Source organism: Pelodiscus sinensis, chromosome 14, assembly GCF_049634645.1.
Source record: "Pelodiscus sinensis isolate JC-2024 chromosome 14, ASM4963464v1, whole genome shotgun sequence".
In the NCBI taxonomy this organism is placed as follows: domain Eukaryota; kingdom Metazoa; phylum Chordata; order Testudines; family Trionychidae; genus Pelodiscus; species Pelodiscus sinensis.
This window is the reverse complement of record NC_134724.1, coordinates 41,609,081-41,631,753: the sequence shown is the minus strand read 5'-3', so window position 1 is coordinate 41,631,753 and position 22,673 is coordinate 41,609,081. Positions and strand designations below refer to the sequence as shown.

Below are 22,673 nucleotides of genomic sequence, written 5' to 3'. Positions count from 1 at the left end.
GCACAACTCTGATAACTGCAACAATTTTGAAGGACCATTTGCTCAGTACTCTTATTTTGGGGGATTTTCTAATGAACCCAGTTACATGATACAATTGTTTAAAAATAAATTATTTGGCTTTTGCCAATTCAACCATGACACAAGAGGAGTATGAGTTGTACCTAGTGAGATTAATGAACTGAATTAGAAGGAAGATGATTCAAATAACGGTAATTTCAAACCACACAATAAGACTCTGTATAACAAAAGAAGTGTACCTGTATGAATCTAAAGGAACATGGAATTCCTCTTCAGGCTTAGATACTCCTATTGGCTCCAGCAGTCTAACATCTCTGACCAATTTGTAGATTGTAAATGGAACAGAGAAATGATTCTTAATCTATGATAAAAATGTGTATGTTTCATTAAATATATTTCACAAGTTTAGAAATGAAATAATGAACTATGCATATTTTCAAATTAGTAAATCCAATTATAATAATCCCTTGCAAACTAAAATGTACAAAGATCTGTCATCATAAAATTACTAATGTGTAAATGAACAAAAAAGCAAATTGAAACATCAAAACACAATCATGCTAATACTCAATTAACAATGTTATTTGCTTGGAAGAGAACAATGAATTTTACCGTAGAAATCACATAATATAAAGATATATTTTAGAGCTGCTTTAGAGTCAGCTTAAGCTACAATTGAATAACTTCCAACTTTAAAAAGGAATCTAACCAAGATATCACTTCTACCCATTCTAACCTATTTAGCATAAAACAGATTTTATACCAACACATGCATATCACTGCTTCGTTCAATCCTGTTACATGTTTAAAATTGCCATCTAATACAAATTTAAAACAATAGTAAGTTTATGAAATTACTGCTTTTACTTTATACGTTTGTGTTTGCCTTTTGCAGAAGAAGAATCTCAAAATGTATAAAAAGAAAGGAAGCAAAAGTCACTGTCCAGAAACAAACAATGGCCTTAGAGTCATATTACTTTAAGCATTTTATTATAGTTTTTACCTGCAGAGGAGACCGTACGGTAATTATTTTATTCCCTTCCGTTGCATCTATCTGTACCAGAATAGAGTCTGAATGGTCGACAAGAGGAGTTCGTACAATGTGCAATCGTCGGCCTGGTTTTGCTATGGGGATGTTTGTCACTTCTGTATATCCTTGAGGCGCTGTTTTAAAACCATACTGATACGTTATTTTGCAAACTTACAAACCATTCATTTTAAAGCAAGCATGCAATGCCAGCCACTAAATAAATTACCCCACAATATCCAACATAAGAAATTTCACGGGTTAGTTTCTGGCCCATAATAAGTAGAAAATAGTTAACCAGAAGGGAAAATTGAAAGTAAATTTTAAATCAAAAGTGTCTGCGAAAACCAAGTATGATTGTACCAGCCTCTACAACAGACCCTTATTACATAGCTCACCCTCAACTATTTGTTCAGTGGAAGAATTGAAGTCCTTCACACAGAAGAAACTCAGGATTCTTAGTAAGGAAGAGATAGGGGAACCTCAGTATAGTAGGCATTGCACTACCTACTCCTGCCAAAGAATTGACTGGCACAGCTGGCCATGTGGGAACCCCTGACTGTGCCAAAGAGATTGAATCTGGTTATGTAAAGCAAGCATTAGCAGGGGGAGGAGCACCACTGGGGAGGTTGGTAGGATAGCTGAAGTGCACTCACATCAGTTCTCAAGCTCTGCTAGACCTTCAGAGGAATGGCAAGATGATCTACCTGCCTCTGCTTCTTACTAGCCTTTAGTTCTATTATTAGGGAAGGAAAGGTAAAGGAACTTGAATTTTCCCCACTCCTCTTTTCCCAGCATCCAAGTCTGTTTTATGAGAAATTGACTATGGAACAGCAACCCTGGCTCCAGCAAGATCAAAAGTAAAAACATTACCAACTGGTGGCTGCCAGTTGTCTCCAGATTGCACGAGGTGGTTAAATTTGATCACATGGTACTTGGTCCATGGATTACCCTACTACCTCTCCCCTGCATTTCTTCAAGCACAATTACTACCACCAGTCATTCTTTGTCCATTACCTAAGCTCAAAGTGAACATGCAGCTCTCTTGACGGTGTAATGCAGACAGCTTTCCTCGATGTAGGGGTTCCAAAATGGAATATTCCAGTTCCAATTTCTGACCAATTTCAACATCACAAATATCTTCTTTTACGGTTGAACCAACCACTCGAAGATTGGAGCTAGGATGCACTTTGAGAAGAACACCTAGTGCATTTTTCACTGTGAAAGGAGCCTTATCTTTTAAAGAATAGTCAAATGTGGAAGCAGTTCCTTCTGAAAATGCCTGTAAAAGTATAAATAAAAATTGTAAAGAATAGTAGTCATGACAGTATAAATTACTTTACACAGTTAACTCAAACATCCACTCACAATATCACAATCTTTATAGAAGGCAAGGTATATACAGTATATTACAAAGTACGTGCTTTTGGCATGATCGTAACCCTGTAATACAGATGGCACAGGCCAGACTGACCACAAACTATGGGAAAGGGCTGCTTCTTTGTACAAATATGGTACAAACTATGTCTTGTACCAATTCACATTAAATTACAAGACTTCCATTTGATCAATTCCCTCCATGTTTTCCTCCTCCTGAACTCCTGTATCAGCACCTCCATTTTCATAGTCAAAGGAGCATCTGCCTTCTTTCTGAACAAGTTAAACACACTCTTTAATACCTAGAGGATCAATTGTGTACCAAAAGGAACAATTCACCTTCCCACCAGAGACAGATAATGAGTGAGTATGATTAGGAGTATTAGAATACTACCAATAAGAATTCAGGACTGACCACAAACAAAATTTACTACAAGTCCTGTAATTATTAAAATTACCTTGGCTAAATTATTGAAAACAGCAAGACAAGATTTGGATATTGTTATATTCATTGTATTCTCAGAAGAGATGTTAACTGCTGTTTGAGCTTCTGGAAGAACAATAAAATCATCCCCAGGTATCAGGCTTTTGTCTTGTACAGGGTTAGTCTTTATCTAAAGGGAAAAAAATAGCATCAAACTTTCTCATTGCTTAATTTTGTAACTATGAACACAATCATTTCTCCAGATTTAAGTAGCTTTATGAAGGTTTGCAATTTTCTCTTAAAACCCTATTTCACAAACGTGACATATCATTACCAAATTCCTTTCATATGATCTTTTTATCCCATAGCCACCTATATTAAAAGTCAAACACAGCATTGTTTTCTGCATTTTCTTAACACATATCCAGCTGCACGTTAATTCATGTGCCACAGGATCACTAACTGGTTGTTATGAATTAATGAGCCATCTGGAAGATAACAGTGCAAGGTGACAATGTGAACCAATAGAATTTCCCACTTTACTTTTTTCTTATCAAGACATGGACATTTGCTGGATTCTGTTGATTTCATTCTGGATAATAGTAGAATGCCATTTAGCTATTAATATAGTGAGGCTGAGTTTTTCCCATTGCTACCAATATTCAGGCTTTCACATCTCAAGTGGTAACTGCATGAATTTCCAAGATGTCTAAATTAGCACTTAGTTCTTCTCCACACCTTTGACATATCATTATCAGCCAGGCCTTTCAAAATGCTTCCTTCATGCCACAGTCTTGTTAGCAGTACCTTTTTGTCCTAACGTTTTTAGTATCTTCACAATTGGGTGATATTCCATTTTTTATTACTTTGTCCTCCTTCAGTTTTTACTATTTCTTTTAGCCTTGACCAAGTTTTTTGTTATGCTCTTAATTTTTTAACTTGACTACTCTGGGTCCCCAAACCCATCTGAAACTAAAAGAGGCTGTATAATTCCTCATATTCACATAATGTGTCAAATTGTTTTTAAAAATCTGGTTTAAGAAGTAAAGCATCAGTTTTCTTAGAGTGCAACTCTTATTTCAGAAGTAGGATATAATCTGCTTATGTGGGACAAAGATTTATTGGACTCCAAAATCAATTCCAGGTGAGTGCTCTTTAAAATACAGAGCTGTTACCTAAAAGTGCAGTAGCACCTCTGAGACTTAGCCTAACGGCAGTATCCACAGAACCAGGTTTTTTCCATATAGGCCTAAGTATAGCATGTCTAAAAAGTGTGGATAATTATAATTCCCCATCTATTACACCTTGGAAAGTTCTCCTGAAAGCTTGTGTTGCCCCGTCTTGTCAGTAAGACACATTTAGTATCTCATACAAGGAAAAAAGTCTTCTGCTTATTTTGAAGGTACCCTTCTCGAAAATTCCACAGAACTCTAACAGAATTTTTAACACGTATAGATACCTCTAGTTAGCTCAGGCCTTCAGGGCTGGAGCACTTGCATTGTAGTGTAGTCTTCCAGGCTCAGGCTACAGCCCAAGCTCGAGGAGTCTCCTACTTTGCAGCACCCTAGAGTTTGAGCTCCAGACAGAGCCCAAAAAGCTACAATGCAATGAAACAGCTCCACAGGACAACCATGAGCTTTTATTTGCAGTATACACATGCCTTCAGTCAAAGGAGACAGCATTTAGAAGGTCAGTATCTTAATGCATCAACACGTTAAGCTCTATGTTCATAATGAATATTTCATATATTTTCTATGTTTTCATACTTCAAGTTTTAAATTCCATTGTTTCCTTCCTCCATCAATTCGTTCAATAAGAGGCTCCCACACTGCGTAAGTTTCATTGTAATAATGAACCTGAAAAAGAAAATTAAAATTGAGTCTGAAGCAAAGCATATTGTGGATTATTCCTTATAGCAACCATGTTATAAAAACACAGGCATTTCTTCCAACTCAAAATTTGATGTAATGGTTCTTTCATTGGGTTCAATATTATAAAACGCAGACCTTTTAATGAATTTAATGAACAGGCCTAACATATTGCTAACTAAATTTGGTTTCCTTACCTTTCACAGTGAGAGACACTTTCAATTTAGTACTTAGAAATTGAAATTATCTCTAAATTGGACTTTGCCCAGACATTCTAGTAACTGAATTTACTCTACTAGTGAATTCCTAATTAAATTATCACTCCTAATTCATTCATTCATTAATTTACTGTCCCCTTCCACAGCATCAGTGGTCAGCATCTGGAGATCCAGAAGTCCTAATTCTGTGAGGGTTGGGAACCGACCATACTGGAGGGATGTGAATGAAAAGGGATTAGAGCCGCATTTCTCAAACTGTGGGTCCCAACCCTCTGGGGGGGGTTGCGAGCAACTTAGAGGGGGGTCATGGTATTACAAAGTTTGAGAACCCCTGGATTAGAGGATTAGGTAATAGACCCTACCGTCATATTCACAATCCTGAACTACAAGGATATCTAGTGTACGGCTCATCAACATGTATCCATTACCAGATTAATGGATATTCTCTTTTGCCCATTTGTAGAGATCCATTCCTTCTACTTGGACAATGCCAGAGAGGATGGGATAACCTTGGGGGTCTTGGTAACCTTCCAACCCCAAATGAGATTTGAAGCCCCCTCTAGGAAGAATTCATCAGAAGGAGCTGTGGATATAGATGATAGTTTAAACACCAGACTAGCTGCTGTTTGTCTGTGGCTACATGTACACTACAAGCTCAGGATGCAATTCCCAGCTAGTGTAGACACACTCGCACTAGTTCTCAAATGAATAAGTGTGATTAAAAAGATCAATGAAGCCACAGTGGCACAAGCAGCATCAGTATGAACTAGATGTCTAGAGTATGTATTTATAGTTTCAAGGAGGTTGGTACTCAGGCTGGCTAGCTTGTGATGCTGCTGCCACCCCTACAGTACTAGGCTAGGTCTAGACTACATTCCTCTTTCGAAAGAGGAATGTAAATGAGGCAAACGGACAACGCAAATGAAGCATAGATTTAAATATCCCACACTTCATTTGCATATTCACATCCGAGCGCTTTTTTGAAAAAGCGTTTTTCGAAAGTGAAAGCTCAGTCTAGACGGGGTTCTTTAAAAAAAAATTTTTTAAAGGAACCCATACTCCTGAAAAAAAATAAGTACAGGTTCTTTAAAAAAAACATACCTACACCTTTTTTTGAAAGTGAGCTTTCACTTTCGAAAAACGCTTTTAAAAAGTGCTCGGACGCAAATATGCAAATGAAGGGCAGGATATTTAAATCCACGCTTCATTTGCGCTTTCAATTTGCCTCATTTAAATTCCTCTTTCGAAAGAGGAATGTAGTCTAGATGTGCACCTAGTTTCAATGCACTATTTCTATGAGAGCTAGAACTACAATGTTTACAGGAGCTGAGAATCACACCTGTAGCACACGGTGTAGACAGAGACCGTATGGAAAAGACAAACACTTTCCTAAGAAATACATGAAGCATGAACATCATGACACCCAAGATCACCTTCTCCATAGAGATTAAGAAGGATGGGTTGGTCACCAAGACCCCAGGTGTGATGGGGTTTGTATACCCCACATAGGGCCAGGAGGGCTTAACATCCTATGGGCGGAGGAAGCCCCAGACCCACAGCCACACTGGGCATACTCCAAGGGCTGGAGCAGTATAAAAGGGAGCAACACAGTTCAGCCTGGGCTGGAGGCCAGAGAAGAATCTGCTGCTGGAGTTTCAGAGGTACCTCGGCCAGAGACCCGGGATACCATATCTAGCTACGAGTGCCAAAGGAGCCCCAAGGAGAAGCTGTTGCTGCAGAATCACAGGAACTGGAGACCATATGGAGTATTCCCATGCCAAATTTGTTGGGAAGTAACCCAAGGAGGGTGCGCGAGTGGTACCTTGCACCCGAGCGAGCTCAGTGTGTTGCAGTCAGATTTCCTGCTAAGCAAGTGGCAGAGCACTCAGCCACTATCAGGGCCTGGTTGAGTAGGATGGGCCCAGGCGTTCCTACTGGGACTACTGCTCAAAATTACTGACTATAGCCATTAGGCTCTGCTGCCGATTCTAGACATTGACTGTGTTGCCTTGAAGCCAAGGCTGTGATTACTGACTCTAGCCAATAGGATGTACTACCCGGAACGGAGGGCTGGGCTACTGACTAACCATTCGGATTTACTGCCCTGGATCCTAGGGCTATGTTATAGACTGTGCCATGGGGCCGCACTGCCTCGGGACAAGGGGTACTTGCAACATGACATCAAGAAATATGGGAAGATGTTAAAGAAGTTGCGAGGAAAAAAGTGTCATCGTTTGATAGCGTTTTTGTAATAACTGTTTACATTTTTGGAACCATCAAGCTACTGATAGACTATGAAACCATATTATGTTATAATGGTTTCTCCTGACTGTCCCTCTCATATCAGTTCTTACAATGATATTGTCTCTAGTTCAATTCGTAGTATTGATTATAACTACGTATACCTTTTTACAGCACTAGTACAATGCCAGCCCAATAATTATTGAGGACTTTAAGCACTACTACAAATAAATCCAACAATTGTGTTAATATTTCTAAATATTTTTTCTGCCTGTAATAGTTTGAATTTGGAAGCATGACTTGACCCTACTTACCTCCAGTGTCATGTCGGCAGTGGCACCCATCAGGGAAGACCAATTTGTAAGTGTTCCTGAAAATGCTGATTCGATTAATAATAAAGGAATAGTACGATGTCCCAGACCACATTCCAAAGTAATCTGAACCGACTTCACACCTACATCAAAATTCTCATTCTTCAGAGCATTTTCACTATCTGTGTAAGTTTCAGTTGCTTCTGTAGCTACATCAACACCAAGAAACCATGCATTGCACTGGTTAATGGGTTTCACATCCCATAAGTTTTCAGAACCACTTGTTGTCCCTTTGGAATCTTCTTCCTTGGCCTTTGGTTTTATGGCAGCCATTATAGTCATCACAGTATTCAAAATGATTGGGGAAATCTTTAAGAATAAAGAGTTTCATTTGTAGCTTAATTTGTTTTATAATAATTGAACATGGAACAAATACCCTCAAACCGTGGCACCTATTTTAGGTTATTCATCAACACATAAATAAGGCATGTATCTGACTACACTAGCAAGTAACTTAAATTCAGAAAAAAACCCAGCCATCATGAACAAAGGTCTCCCAACTATTTGTACTACTTAAAACCTCACTAGTTTTCTACACACATTCTTAGGTGTTCTAACACACAAAGTCCTAAACTTTTTATTGTTGTACACAGAGAGCACATATTTTTACATGCTAAAAAATAATAAAATGTTAAATGGGAACACCATCTCTGCTAAAATACTGTATTTGTTGTGTTAGTATGGATACATACTAGGGATATAGTTTAATCAACTGATCAACCAGTTGATGGCTTTTCCATAGACTAGTCAATTAGTTGATAAGCAAGGGAACCACAGCAGGGCTAGCTCCTTGTTCTGGCAACTAAGTACATACTATGGATAGTTAGTTGACTAGTTTCTTGGCTAGATACATTTAAAAGGCTGAAGCACAGCATGGGGGAACCCAGTGTGAGCTGGGCCAGCTGATTCTGGGTGGAGGACAGGGGGTGCACAGCAGCTGCAGGAGCTTGTGTGGGGGCAAGGGGCGCAGGGGCCATGGAGGCTCAGGTGGGGGAGGGTGGCGAGCAAGAGCTGCAGGGGCTCAGAGCATATAGTACACACAAATTAGCCCCGGTAGTCTAGGAGGCCATGCAGGAGCTACACCACCTAGCCCTCCTTGCCAGAGGTTGAGGGCTGAGCCAGCCGTGGCCCAACCCCCTGGCAGCTGGAAGGGAACATCCAGGACAGCTGCCGCTCTTCTCTGGTCCAACCCATTCCCAGGTGGTCCAACCCATTCCCAGGCTACTCCCGGAGAGAGGCGTTGACAAGCGTAGCAAGTAGGGGATACCACCCCCTAGCTTTTTTTAATAGACTAGATTTCAAACTACACAAGTGTAGATCTATTAATAAGATTTTATACTCACTGTGTATATTTTACTACATAAATGAATATATACCAATCCAAATTAATAATGTAGCACACTATATTTTAAAATATCTCTGAACTATCAGTGCTTGTATACAGGGATATTGCCAAAAATGTTTTGATGCCTACAGCAAAATTACACAGAATTCTAGTGGTCTAAATTAGACAATCTTGACAGCAATGCAAGAAAAAAAAGACATTACAATTTCAATCTCTCTGTGAAGCATAACTGCTTTTCCTAAGTCAACTTTTTAACAGTATTACTAACCTTTATAATAAGTTCTTGTATTGTCACTAGCACATTTTGTACTCCTGAAAAATGTGTCATATTTTCCATAACTAAAGAACATGGCTGTAATACCTGAAAGAATAATTTTAATACATGCTTATAAATAATTCCAAGCTTCCACCTTTAAAAATGTTTTTGACATCTTTCTAATAAATGGCCAAAGAGACCTAACACTTAGCAAAAAGCACAGAGCTATGCAGTTGTTTCAAGGGAATACAGTCCTCCCATATTGGTCTTATATGGTCACATAGAAGCCAGACTGATGCGCATTGTCAATGAATACCTGCTGACTATGTTCAGCGGTGGCCTAGAAGAACCGCATCATATCCCTGAAGATGCCATTGTTTGCTTGGATGACCATGCACACACTAAATAAATATAAGCCACCCAAACATGAGATGCTGGCATGGAGGCACGAGCTCCAGAAGCCATGCACCAAATACTCGCCCTCCCATTTAGTAAGAGGACTAAAAGCCAGAGTAGAAAAAGCTAGCCAAATTCATGGGCTGAAGTAAGCAGCTTCCTGAAAAAAGGTTAAACAAGTTACTCCCCATATTCTCAGCAGAAAAGGGAAACCCAGTGACTTTCACAGTGCTACTCTTGGAGTAATTAAGTTTGAGTTGCCCATATTGAAGCTGACATTACAGACTTAAAACTAACCCGTAATATCAAGTGAAAATGTTCTAACAACTATTATTAACTCATCATTAGAATGTTACCTTGAGTTTTCTATCTACAAAATGTTCTTGCTATTAATTTCTGCTTTGTACCCAAGCCTCAGCTCAGAAGCTTTCATTTAGATTTTCAAATAAATTATTGACTACATAATCAGGGTCTTCTCTAAAAGATCTTTCACCTAATGTGCTTATGCTCCATATTTAAAAAAAAATTTTTTTTCTAATATTTCTATTTGAAAGCTGAGTTCTGCTGAAGTAAAACTTTCCTTTTTCTCTTAGGGGGAGGGAAGACAAGGAAGAAACAATTGGAGAAGCGTCTTATGGAACTCAGCCATGTTGACTTGTAGATAAATGGAATGAAACAGAGCTGAGGAAATGGGAGTTAGCAGTATATTTGTAAAAATAAGAAACACACCACTCATACCAACTTAATGTTTTAATTACATACGGCCTCTCTCCACATGCATTACTGGACAATTGCTACCCAGCAGAGGTGCATAAGCTGCAGCTCCTCTGTTTTCAGATGACGGGAATATCATGGCATTCTCTAGGTGATCCCATCACTTTCCAAACTACCTCCCTTCCCTCTGACCAAAATAGCCCAAAATGCACAATATAATTGCTCTGCCCCTCCTCATCCTTACACATCTCTTCATGTTACCCTGGCATTGAGCTGGATGGTGGGGAGAGACTGAGAGGGGAGGGTGAGCAACTGAAATGTATATGTATCAACAGTTTTATGTCTAGTTTTTCTTACTGTGGTGATATTATTGTCCTGCTTTTCTCTTAGGAAAGCACAGGCCAGCACTTTTAAATCCTTTACTTGAGCTGTCATCCTTTGTACAATCTTGTCAGATGATGAAGAGAAATCACACTGGAATGAAACTTTTAAGGCGGGAGCATCAGCCTTGGTCAAGTTGGCAACAAATACAATTTCTGGATCCATGATCACTGCTTTTACTGACATGTTTGGCCGTAAGGAACCCTCTAGGAAAAAAAAGAAATAAGTACTGAGACACATACTTAGATTGCATCTTAAAATTATATCACCAGAAATTATACCCAACAATTAATGTATGGTAGATTAAGAAGCATCATAATTTTATATAGCAGAAATAATCCAAAATTATCTGTTCCTAGCTTCCAATCTGAAGTCAGACCCCATAAAGGTTTTCCTCAAATTATGATATATTACGCTGTGACTTTGTTCTTTCACAGTCATTTATTAGAACCCATGTTTCTCCTAGAAAAATGCCTTGCATAATCCATGAGCCAGTAAAGCTATAAATGAAAAAACTTGTTCCAAAACAATGGAACCAGGGTATACCACAGCTATCAAGTAATCACTTAGACCAAAAAAAAAAACAAAAAACCACCCACACCAATCTCTGCCCACCAGATAAAGAAAACCTACTGTAAACATCTACTTGTACTTCCTAACCTTAAAAACTACTCAAACTCCTATTTCCAAGTCCTTACGAGTAAATTTCTCAGAAAGAGGTGCCTACATAACATGAAGTTCTCCACTATGCCCCCCTACAAGGGGTTACACTGAAGTTAGACAGTTCCATATGTTGTAGCTGGACAATCCAAACACGCGTGAAACAGATCCCTTGTAATATCATAACTAAAAGGAAAACAAATAATTGCTACAGATGAAAAGCTTCAACACTGGATTTTTACAACAGGACCAGTCAAGATACAGTCTATATGAACAGGAAGAAATTATTCAAGATGTTATTCCAGTAGTAGTAAAAAAAATAAATAAAAAGCAAAAAATCGAATCATGCCTGCTTACCCCATTCATGAGTAATTTGAAGCTGGCATAGCCACAACTGTTCTGAAAAAAAACAACCGCCTGTTTTTCTTTTTTAATCATATTTCAGTGTTGAAGCCTTAAAATTCCACTCGGGAGGGGAAGGAAGGAAGATAGGTTTTGGATTCTTAACTAAAATCCATCTAGGGACTTCATGTTATCAAGTGTCCTTTAGCTAAAGACTAATTTTACACACCAAGAGTCAAATGCTTTTTGTAACCTGCATTTCAAGTGTACACTTTCTTTCTTCACCTTCTTAATTTCTTAAAAGCAGAGATCCATGCTTAGACTACTGGGCCATACAGCCACATGGTAATTTTAGTGTGTTTCTGTTGAATCTTAAAGTGCTTTTTCAAGTGCCTACAGACATATGGCAACTGCTGTTTTTAAAAAAAAATAGATATGCAAATTATTGTTTACAGAATTTACTATAATAGGGAAAAAAATCTCTAGTCACTGTAGAAACAGATCCCAGCCCTGTTAAGGTATCTAGTAAGCATAACTTGGTAATGTAAGATATCCAGAGTTAGGTGGATATGTATACTGTTCAGTTCAGCATGATCCCTGGCACCTTAATAGACAATATTAGAGGGGTAGCTGTGTTAGTCTGAATCTGCAAAAGCGGTGAGACTAACTGAAGTGTAGGAGCATAAGCTTTTGTGGGCAAAGACCCACTTTGTTAATAGACAATAGACAATATTGACATTCATTTTGGGGACAATAGTGCCCTTTGATATACTGTCCCAATCAACTTAGAAAATTATCAGCAGCAATTTATGTTTTCTTTCTCTCACAGAATCTTTAAAAAACCAGACACATTTTTGCCAACCTTTTTCATGTTTGGGCTTTCCAGGGACATGCTTTAATTGAACCTGAGTAGACCTTTCTGTTGAAGCTGTTGGCATGGATTTAATGAAGAAGTCTGCCACTGTTAGCAGGAACTCCATACTGGCACACACATACAGCTTGTCAAGAATAGCAACTACTTCAATCCCATTTGTATTTTGCTTGTAGTTTATATCAATCATAACATTATCTGTCTTATCATATTTCTTGTCAATCATTCTGGAAAATAAGTGCAAAAAATATTATTGTAATAAACTTCTATAACATTAGAAGAATTTGGATAGGGAAGAGGAGTTGTAATAGAATGCATTCTTTTTCTTCAAAAATCACTTATTCTAATAAATCCCAACTGAATTCTTTCATGTTCTATAAGCAAGCAAACTAGGTACAAGTATGAATTGTTTTACATTCACAGAAATGAAATCTAGTGTATTCTATTCTACCTTCCATGAACTGAGATAGTGTGACAGGAAATATGTGAATCAAGTATTTTAGGACACAAAAGAGCCTAACTCTAAATTGGATTCAACTCAACTCAGCAATTCCAAGCTTAATGAAATTTCAGACATCTAGATCCCCTAATTACTTATGTCTGTCTGTGTGCAAGTAGCTCTATTTTGACAAATACAAATTACAAGTTATACCCAACATTTATTTATAGAATTTCAGTAAAGTTTCTAACCCCAACATTCCTCTCAAAAGTAATTTACAAGTGGTAACACTTTCACTGCAACTCTTCTTTGTTATGCATTCAACTAACCTCGCTGTTACTTTCTGAATCCCTTCTCTGAGATCATCCAGGGTACACGTCTTGAGTTTAATATTAACATCCACTGAACCATCTGAAAACATCTTCCCTGATGATGCCATGAGATGTAGTCTGAGTTCACCAAGGCGTAAATTGTCACTATGCAGTGAAAGCAGGGACTGCTACAAAAACAGTGGGAAACAGTAATTATGGGGAACGGAAAACCAGGGAATGGAAGATTAAATGTAAGTGTGTTTCTGTTAATGTTAGAGACTGAATGTACCTTGTGATTTGGCTATGAAAGAAGTTATACTTAATTTAGATGAGACTTAAGCATGGATGACAGCAACTAAGGCTGAGATGCTGAACTGCATTAGAGTCAGAAATCAAGCTTCTTGACTGAGTTTTTTAGCTGAGTACATGTGTGTGCACACACACTTCAACCGGTGTGACTGAAAGACATCCTACAGAAGATCTCTTTGTCAAGAAAAGCAGTTTCCCACAACTGCTGAGGGAAGAAACCAATTTAACCGTAGCCCCCTTCACTACTGAGGTGCATAAATGAATTAACACCATCTCATGATCAATAATATCAAAAGCATCTGCCTGATCTAAAACCATCTGATCTACAGCCACTACTATGAGAGATCACTAAGAAATGGAACCAAATTTGTCTGTCACCAAGCCCACCTGTTACAATATAGAAAGTCCATTATATATTATTCTCATACTAGATTTAATATTTGCTTCATATGCTATGGGCCTTTCTTAGTGTTTCCTTGAACTACTCAAAGAAGAACAATAATGACTTGGAAAACAATTAATCCCATCCTCTGAAAACCTATGCCATAGATTTCTCAACTGTTGTATTTGACATTGGCAAATGGGTAAGAATGCAACTGAGCAATCTCCAAACTGGACCAAGTAGACATGGGAAGGATAAGAGCAAGGAAGAAAAAAAAGTTTTGTATGATCTATCATGCACTATTAACTAAAGGTTTTGAGCAACAAAAACTGTTATTTTGGCCGTATTTACAACTACCCTGACAACCCACATCAAATTCAGACTTGCCAAGGCCCTGATTATTATAGTATAATTCAGAACTCACTAAATATTTAAGAGTTAAGTTGATCCCTATCTCAAGTAACTTTTCTTCGCACCTTTTATCAAACTTATGATTCAAGGATAAAGTGATAATGTTTGTGCATCACTGTTGCCTTTAGGATATGATATTTGTACTAGATCACTGACAGAAACTGAAAAAGAATGGGAAAGAAGCATAAATAAGGTTAAGATTAAGGTTATTTTTAACTCCTTTTTTTCTGGCAATTCTAATTCTGCTACTTCTGTTTCATAAGCTTCTGATTTTGGTACCATTACAAATGTTCAGAAATCAATTAATATATTATGATTTCATTTAAAAATGAGCGAGGAAAAGTCTACTTTCATCTGAGACAGAGTAAACTATACATTTGGAATGAATTGTATATTATAACTGATAAGCTAATAGCCTATTAAGTTTATTTCCATACAAACAGCCATGAGGGCAAAAAAAGAGAAATCTATATTCTCTTTGAAAAAAACTGGGATATTGCAAGGTAAATCTGAGAAAGAAAGGAATTCATTCTGCATAATTAATGAATGATTCAGGTATGTGATCTAACTATAACATGTGTGATTTTTGTCACATTAGTCACACCAAATGCTGAGTTTCCTAGCCAGAGGATAGATTTAGCTAGGGGAGAGGACAAAGCTCTCAGGTGGGAACAGCTGTCCATTTCTATTTCACTTGCTCTCCCACCTCCAATCAAGGAGGCTGCTTCTTCCCTCAGCTCCTGAGCCTGTCCAACACATTACCGCTGGCATCAGGTGGTGAGGGTGGACAACTGCCTCCTGCTTGGTAGGGTAGAGTACATGTCTTTCCTCTGTGGTAAAGTAGTTGCTGGATATCTAGTGATGATGCGGGGAGCTAAAGCTGACAGTCAGTATTGGGATCTGAAATGGATTTATCCACAAATCAAATTAGCAAACTATTCTGAATTTTTTCACCTTTCAGCCAGCCACCATTTAGTTGATCTGGTTTTGAGGGTTTCAATCACAACCATTGGCAGGTTCCAGTGAAGATTGTGGATTAGAAAGGGTCTGACAGAGGTTTCTGTAACCCAGTGGCCTGCTTAGGCATTGGTATTAGGCACCACATACCTACTGAGGGACCATGAACATATGTCTCTGAGCTTGTGGTTCCTCTCAGATCTTCTCCCCAACTTTTAATGTAAAAAAGAGGAACAAGTTAGCACTCTGGATTCCAGTCAGAGTTGTTGGGCATTCTTGGAGGTGCAAAAAGGGGGGTAGCTTCACAATTACCCTCCGATTTACAGTCCAACCAGGCTATTGGTGTTCCTTGATATCAGAACAACCAGGCAATGTGGGTGGTAAGTCCAGTTGGATTTAAGTTGTAAATCAAGTTGAGACCTCTGCATTTAACTGTATTGTGTTCTTTATCAATGTTTACAAATGCAGAAAAATACATTAATTAAAGAAAAATCAGAACGAACACTTTCTTATTATTCCTTATCTTTAAGATGGATACATATGTGTAGGATTTTTATTTTAAATAAACCTCTCAATGTATCAATTGTTGCCATTCCCAAGGGCAACTGCATATTTAGCATTTTCCTTAACATTTTCCAAGATCAGCCTCACTTGTACATCTCAATTGTCAAAACACTTCAATTTTTTTTAAATCAACTGTCCTTTTCATCTAACTAATGCAGTTTCCATTTTACACAATCATATCCAATGTGAACTGCAATGATGTTTCAATATTTTTCATGTTAACTGGTTTAATATTTTCCTAACAGTATTTATTAAAATGGAAAAACATGTAACTTTTTCCCAAGTAGCTGATAAGTAACTGAGTGTGCCTAAGCTGTACTGCAACAAAGGAGTGATACCAAGTGAACAGGAATGGAGGGAATTGTGTCAGTAAAACTCACGGTAAGGGAATATAAGCAAAAAGTTATTCCCTTCCCCTTCCTCCAATTTTTACAAGATTTCACCACATACCTGATCACGGTCATTGCTGAAAAGAACTATTGAAAGTGACTCAAAGTTGAAGTCAAATTTAAGATTTGCATAATATTCCACAGGATGTTGCAATGCAGAAATATCTGTATGTCCTGAACTGCCAACAGGGTCTGCAAGTTGAAGAAAATTTCATACACTCACAGCAATTTAATACCGCTTTTAAAAACCCTAGAAGTCTATTTGTCCAAAAAGTTCAGAACGTTAATTCTGAATTATCCCAAACAAAAAGCCACCTGATACAATTCAAGTATGATGTTAAAATTATGTCTGGTAAACATCACAGTGCAAAATAAAAATCTGTGAACCAAAATTAGTTGATCAGAAATGAGGTTTAATTGTTAGACAAAATGAGAAGATGGCCTATTCCACTCATTTCTTACTGAGTCCTTTAAGAAATCTAGGGGAAGATACGGAATACCAGAGCTGGATTAACCATTGTGGTTGCCCCTGCCACCATCTTCTCCAACACTGAGTCTTTGTCATCCCAATATGAGAAGCATCCAAACCAGATGAGGCCAAAGACAGAGCCATTTGGCACTGCCTCCTCAACTTACGATAGCTGAATCCCATACACCTACCAGGATGAGAGACTTTGTGTGTCTGCCTACCAAATCTCCTTTTCCCACCCCACTTTTTCTCTTCCCTTTCCTATTCCTCTCCTTTCTCCAACTATGAAATTAGTCTCTCACAGGCAATTAAGACTGTTTAAATGACTGTGTAACTGTCTGCAACACTATTACTACTCTGTCACCAGAAAAAGGAAATTAAAAACAATGATCTATAACAGCCTGATGCTGGTACAAATTTTCCAGTTCTTGAGAGGTTGATAAAACCGTGCGCTGCACCAATGTTTCACCAGCAGCAAGACTGCAAGAGAGTCAACATCAGAGCCAGAAGCTGCATTTTCTAGCTTTACTGTTATTTTCTCTTCCATCTTGTACAAATCTGTCTTGTGTTTTATAAGAAACAGGGTAAGGTTTTAACAGCAGCAAACAGTTCTAATCCATATCAACATCTCTGTTCTCCAAAAGGATAGCTGCTACTGTCTTGAGTATTATCTAAGATGACTATAGAAAGAGGTTTTTCCTTCTAAAAACTCTTTCCATTAAAGGGAAACAATGGATGGTGCTATAATGAAATCCTTAGATAATACTTTACATTTCAGATGTTTTAACTGATTTTCTTTCTTTTCTACATTCATAATAAAGTTAGTTGGGGTTGGTCCTGCTTTGGGACTCGATGACCTCCTGAGGTCTCTTCCAGCCCTATGATTCTATTATTCTAATTATTAAAAGCACTTTTTAAAGGTGTGTTTGCAATGGTACTGAGCAAGTTGAGATCTCTGCATACCAAGTCCCTGTTTAATTATGGACAGTGGCAGGATCTTGTTAAGACCTTTGACTTGCTGGGTGCATATTTTCCATCTAAATAAAAACAGCAGGCACAAAGTACGCCTTTGAATCTGATTGGATTTGTGGTTTACCCGGGTTGTCACTCTACCTCAAGAAATTACATCTATGAAAGCAATTTGTGATGTTGAACTTAGAAATGAAACTTGTTGTAAAAAAGCAGTAAGTATAAACATTTTAAATATTCTTCTGTTTTCAATCCAGCTTCATAGTAAAAGAACTAGTATTCCTTTAGCTATAGATTTTGTTGTGTTCTCCAACTTCCCCATGATCCATTAAGTGAATTCCACAAGCCAAAAGCAAATACCAATATTAAAGTTCTAAAGAATAAGCAAAAGAAAGAAAAAATATACAGCATTTAACCGCAATGCCAGATGAGCTCTATGTATGCTCATGTCAGCAGGGAAAACAATGTATTAGTTTACCAACGCTATACTTTCAAACTACATAAAATTATTAATTAAGAACAGCTCGTCTTTTTCTGAAATTCTGGAATAAAGTTGTACCTGCATGTAACTGAGCATCACTTTGAACTTTTTCCTTTTTTGTTTGAGTTTCTTGAAGGGTCTGTTGTGTAGCACTTGCCTGGGAAGGAGCTTCTCCAAGATTATCCAGCAAAATTTTCATGAGGACAGTTAGGTCATCTTCACTGAGAGCTATCTGTAAATTGTTAAACACATGACTATTCCCAGTGAAGACATTCACCAACACATATTGAGAACAAGCGTGTTTATTACTAAATCCATTGCCACGTCACATCGAAATTATCCCACCTAGACTCTGCAGTGCAATAGATTTTATGTTAACCAAGGTCTTTCCTTTCCAGCAATTCCCACTCACATTCTAATTAAGAGTGGTTTCCTTTGCAAACGAGTTTGTAATTTGATTGAAAAACAACAAGACTGTCTGAAAAAGTCTAAAAATTCTAAGATGAATATTTTTTCTCTTTCAAAGATACCACTTAGTTTTTGTTTAAATAATTTAATTAAAAAGTAATTCATCACTTTCAAGTGCTTGCTGGCCCCACATAGCTTAATAACTATTTAATAAAAGAGCACGTTAACACCCTATGGAACAGAATTGCTTTGCCAATAAAAAGAAAAGCAGGCAACATTAAGCACGGGAAGTGTTAAAACCATGAAGCAAATTTTTATGAGAGTAAATAAATAATTCAAAGTTAAAGAATGCAAAATAGAAAGTTACAAATATATAATTATTCATACAACTTATAAGTAAGGAACAGAAATAAATATTTATGGGCCAATCCTTAATGTTTCTAGAAATTAATGTTTTCACATATTTAGGTTTTACAAAATATGAATAGCTACATTAGGCCTCCTTTGGCGAGATATGCACCCGCTTGTACAATGCCACTGGTCAATTCTGAACAAGGGACAGACATCTCCAATCCCAGAAGGATCATTCCCATTGTGGTACAAGCCAATATATAAATTTCTTCCTCCTTACCGGTACAGGGGCCAAACAATCCCTACTCTGATTCCTGGCTAAAATTTAAGATTCCTGGGGCTATTACAGTAAGACTCATATTATCCTATGAAATGAAGACAAGAGAAAGAAAGATGATAAAGCTGAGGTCTGACTATTTCCATTTACAATAAAAACTGATACAGACTTAACATTCACTCAAATAAATGTGTAATTCAAACTAAGCTGAGCTTCAGAGCCTTCAGCTAAACTTCTGCAGTCTAACAAAACACTCTTCTTTCCTGCTATGATAAAGCCGCCAGGTTTGGTCTGCTTGTCTTGTGACAGCTTAATAAAGGAAAAGTCATGTGGCCAGATACTGCTAGCTATTAACTTTCAGAACTACAGGCAGTCCCCGGGTTACGTACAAGATAGGGACTGTAGGTTTGTTCTTAAGTTGAATCTGTATGTAAGTCGGAACTGACCTCCAGATTCAGCTGCTGCTGAAACTGATCAGCGGATGATTCCAGGAAGCCCGGGGCAAGGGCTTCCTGTAGTCAGCCACTGGTCAGTTTCAGCAGCGGCTGACTTGGGGATGCCTGGGGCAGAGCAGCTGGGGTGCTGCCGGGTTGGTCCCGTAGCGCCCAGAGCGGCGCTACGGGACCAACCGGCAGCGCCCCAGCTGCTGTACCACAGGCGTCCGGAGCAAAGCCGCAGAGCACGGGGGCAGCGGGACAGCCCAGACGCGCCGTGGCTGTCCTGCTGCCCTCTGGCTCCGCGGCTTTGCTCTCCTTTGCTCCCCGTCTCCCTGGTCTGCAGACCAGGGGGACGGGGAGCAAAGCAGCGGAACACACAGGCAGCGGACAGCCCAGACGTGTCTGGGCTGTCCACTGCTCGCGTGTTCCGCCGCTTTGCTTCCTCTCCCTGGTCTGCTGGAAACCAGGGAGAGGGAGGGCCCCGTTCGTAACTGCGGATCCGACATAAATCGGATCCGCGTATCTCGGGGACTGCCTGTATAGTATCTGCCAGGATCAGCTGAAATTCAGGCTTAATTTTATATTGTATACGTTATCATGCACACCCTCCCCCCCCCCAAAAAAAAATCACTAAATATTCATCATCTGCCTACAATGGAGCCATACCACACCTGATCCCACAACCACATCTGATCACAGTCAGGGTGGAACTGAACCTGACAGACAGACAAGGAACACCCTAGTACTAAATGAAGTATTAAGAATGTAAAATGCTACAAAACAGGCACAATTGTAAACATTACAGAAATATATTACTACATAAAATACAAAACTTAATTTGCTGTGGCATTACCTGCATAGGTTTTAGGTCTCCTTTGATCCCAATTGCTGGTATATCGTGATACCAAGCTGCTGCTAAATTTCTCTGGACTGACAAAACCAGATTTACTGGCTGCAGAATTTCAACATCTGGTTGAGAAGCACTAGGTATGATACTCCTGAAAAAAAAAATATATAAATAAATTAATTAATTAATTAAAGCAACATCTACTGAATCTCTGGCCTGATTTACAGTGGGATTTTAGGCTGAACTTAGCCACATTAGGATGATCATCTAAACGACAAGTCCACACAACCAAGCCTGTTCTGTTGACTTTAACGGCCGTTAAAGTGTATTTTGGTACTCCTACTTTCATGAGGTATAACACTAAATTCGATCTTGCATGATTGACTTTACAGCAGTGGTGACACAGAGGTATGTAAGATGATGTTCTTGGCCTCTGGGAGGTATCCCACAGTGCCCCTCTGACTGCTCTAGCCAGGACTTTCAACTCTACTGCTCTCCCCAGTGAACAGAAAAAGCTTGGGAATATTTGAATTTCATTTCCTGTAGGGCCAGCAAGGTGAGCAAATCTCACAGTAGGAGGCACACTTGACCATGGGTTCCATGAGTTCCCAGGGTCACAGATAAGTACGAGCATGGAGCATGCAGGAGATGCTGGATCTGATTGATTGCTGTGGGGAGAGAAATCTGTTCTTGAACTAGTACAAACCAGCAAAAAAAATGCACACATCTATGCCAAGAATGCAAAGGGCCTGGAAGAGAAAGGATATGCCAGAGACACCCATCAGTGTCAAATGAAAATAAAGGAGCTGAGGCAATCATACCAAAAAACAAAGGAGGCAAATGGATGCCTACATGCACAGACACTACCTCCAGCCCTTGAGGACCAACACTCCTTCCTCAGCAAGTTCCAAGGCCTCCTCCCCTAGCTGCCCTAGAAGGGCGGTGGGGAGAAGCAGTTCAAGGCAGCCTCTCACATATCCCTGCAGAGATGCATCATGTAGCAAAATGCTGTCCTTCTCACATTTGTAATCACCCCCACTCCAAGTTCCTGCCCGGGACTCCTTTTTTGTCCCTTCTATGTTCCCTAAAATGCATGATTTCTGAAGAACAGTCTCTTTATTGTTTGTGTCAAAAGTGGGGAGGGTTACAGGGTTTACAGGCAAGGACACTAAATGCAGGGGCACTTCATTAGGAGCAACATGAATGACTCTGAAGTCTAGCCATTCATGAAGCTATCTTTCAAAGCCTCTCTGATTTGCAGTCCCCCTTGCTGTGCTCTCTTTATTGACCTGGTGTCTGGCTACTTATAATCACTGACTAGGTGCCACACACCTCAGCCCACCCACCCTGCCATATAACGATCTCCCTTACTCTCAGATATTATGGCGCGCACAGCAGGTTGCCATAACAATAGAAAAGTTGCTTTTGCTAAGATCTAACCTGAACAGCAGACTCCAAAACCATGGACGGTGTATCTATAAGGCAAAGGAAGGCGCTACCTTCCCACACTGCTGCAGCAGTGCTATCAAAACCCCTGTCTAGTTCCATGTGCTGATGTTTTTATTATGGTACATGCAGGTTCTTGAGTAGCAGGAAAGGCTGAATAGCAGGGAGCCTCTTCAGCCCCAGAAACAGCATGATACACGCTCAAATTTCAAAGGAAGGGCTGCCTGGCTTGAATGCTGCCTCAGGGGTTCCACTGCACCTGCAGCCAAATGCAGCTTGTTAGCTGGATCCTATTGCCTGTCAGTCTCTCCTTCTGTGTGCTAGGAAGAGACACTTCCTGCGTTCTGTGCCAGCAGTACAGCTGGGTAGGGGGGTGGGCATGGGGAAAATCTGGGAAGGGGAGTGAGGAAGTGGGGGAAAGAGGCAGTGGAGTGCAATAGGGCAGATGCAGGGGAATGAGGGGAAGGGGATGGAGAAGAAAAGAGGTTTGGAAACATAGGGGGAAGCAGAAGTCCAGCCCTCTCAGCGGCAGGTTCCTGGTTAAACAGGACCATCAAACCCTCACCCTGACAAGCCCTGCTCTCCTACACCTGGACCCATCTGACAAGCCCTCCACACCCAGACTCCCATCCATTGTGCCCCAGCAAGCTTCTCCTGGACCTCCACCCCATCAAGCCCCTCTTCCCCAGCACCTAGATCGCCCACTAAGCCCCACCC

At 39.3% G+C, this 22,673-nt stretch overlaps 1 protein-coding gene across 5 annotated transcripts in view; it reads right to left on the bottom strand.

Annotated features, from left to right (window-relative positions):
- Positions 1–22,673, bottom strand: part of VPS13C (vacuolar protein sorting 13 homolog C) — a 220,597-nt gene that overhangs the window by 73,321 nt on the left and 124,603 nt on the right. For 4 of the 5 annotated variants that reach the window (XM_075897681.1, XM_075897678.1, XM_075897677.1 and 1 more), the window contains 13 exons: positions 20,517–20,661; positions 18,269–18,422; positions 16,333–16,463; positions 13,278–13,447; positions 12,501–12,736; positions 10,613–10,842; positions 9,158–9,250; positions 7,488–7,853; positions 4,613–4,702; positions 2,881–3,036; positions 2,063–2,327; positions 1,022–1,182; positions 258–379 (listed from right to left, as the gene is read on the bottom strand). In XM_075897681.1, the coding sequence (XP_075753796.1) occupies positions 258–379; positions 1,022–1,182; positions 2,063–2,327; positions 2,881–3,036; positions 4,613–4,702; positions 7,488–7,853; positions 9,158–9,250; positions 10,613–10,842; positions 12,501–12,736; positions 13,278–13,447; positions 16,333–16,463; positions 18,269–18,422; positions 20,517–20,661 (2,319 nt within the window). The remainder of the gene's footprint in view (positions 1–257; positions 380–1,021; positions 1,183–2,062; positions 2,328–2,880; positions 3,037–4,612; positions 4,703–7,487; positions 7,854–9,157; positions 9,251–10,612; positions 10,843–12,500; positions 12,737–13,277; positions 13,448–16,332; positions 16,464–18,268; positions 18,423–20,516; positions 20,662–22,673) is intronic. The other variant, XM_075897679.1, reaches the window with a different exon arrangement.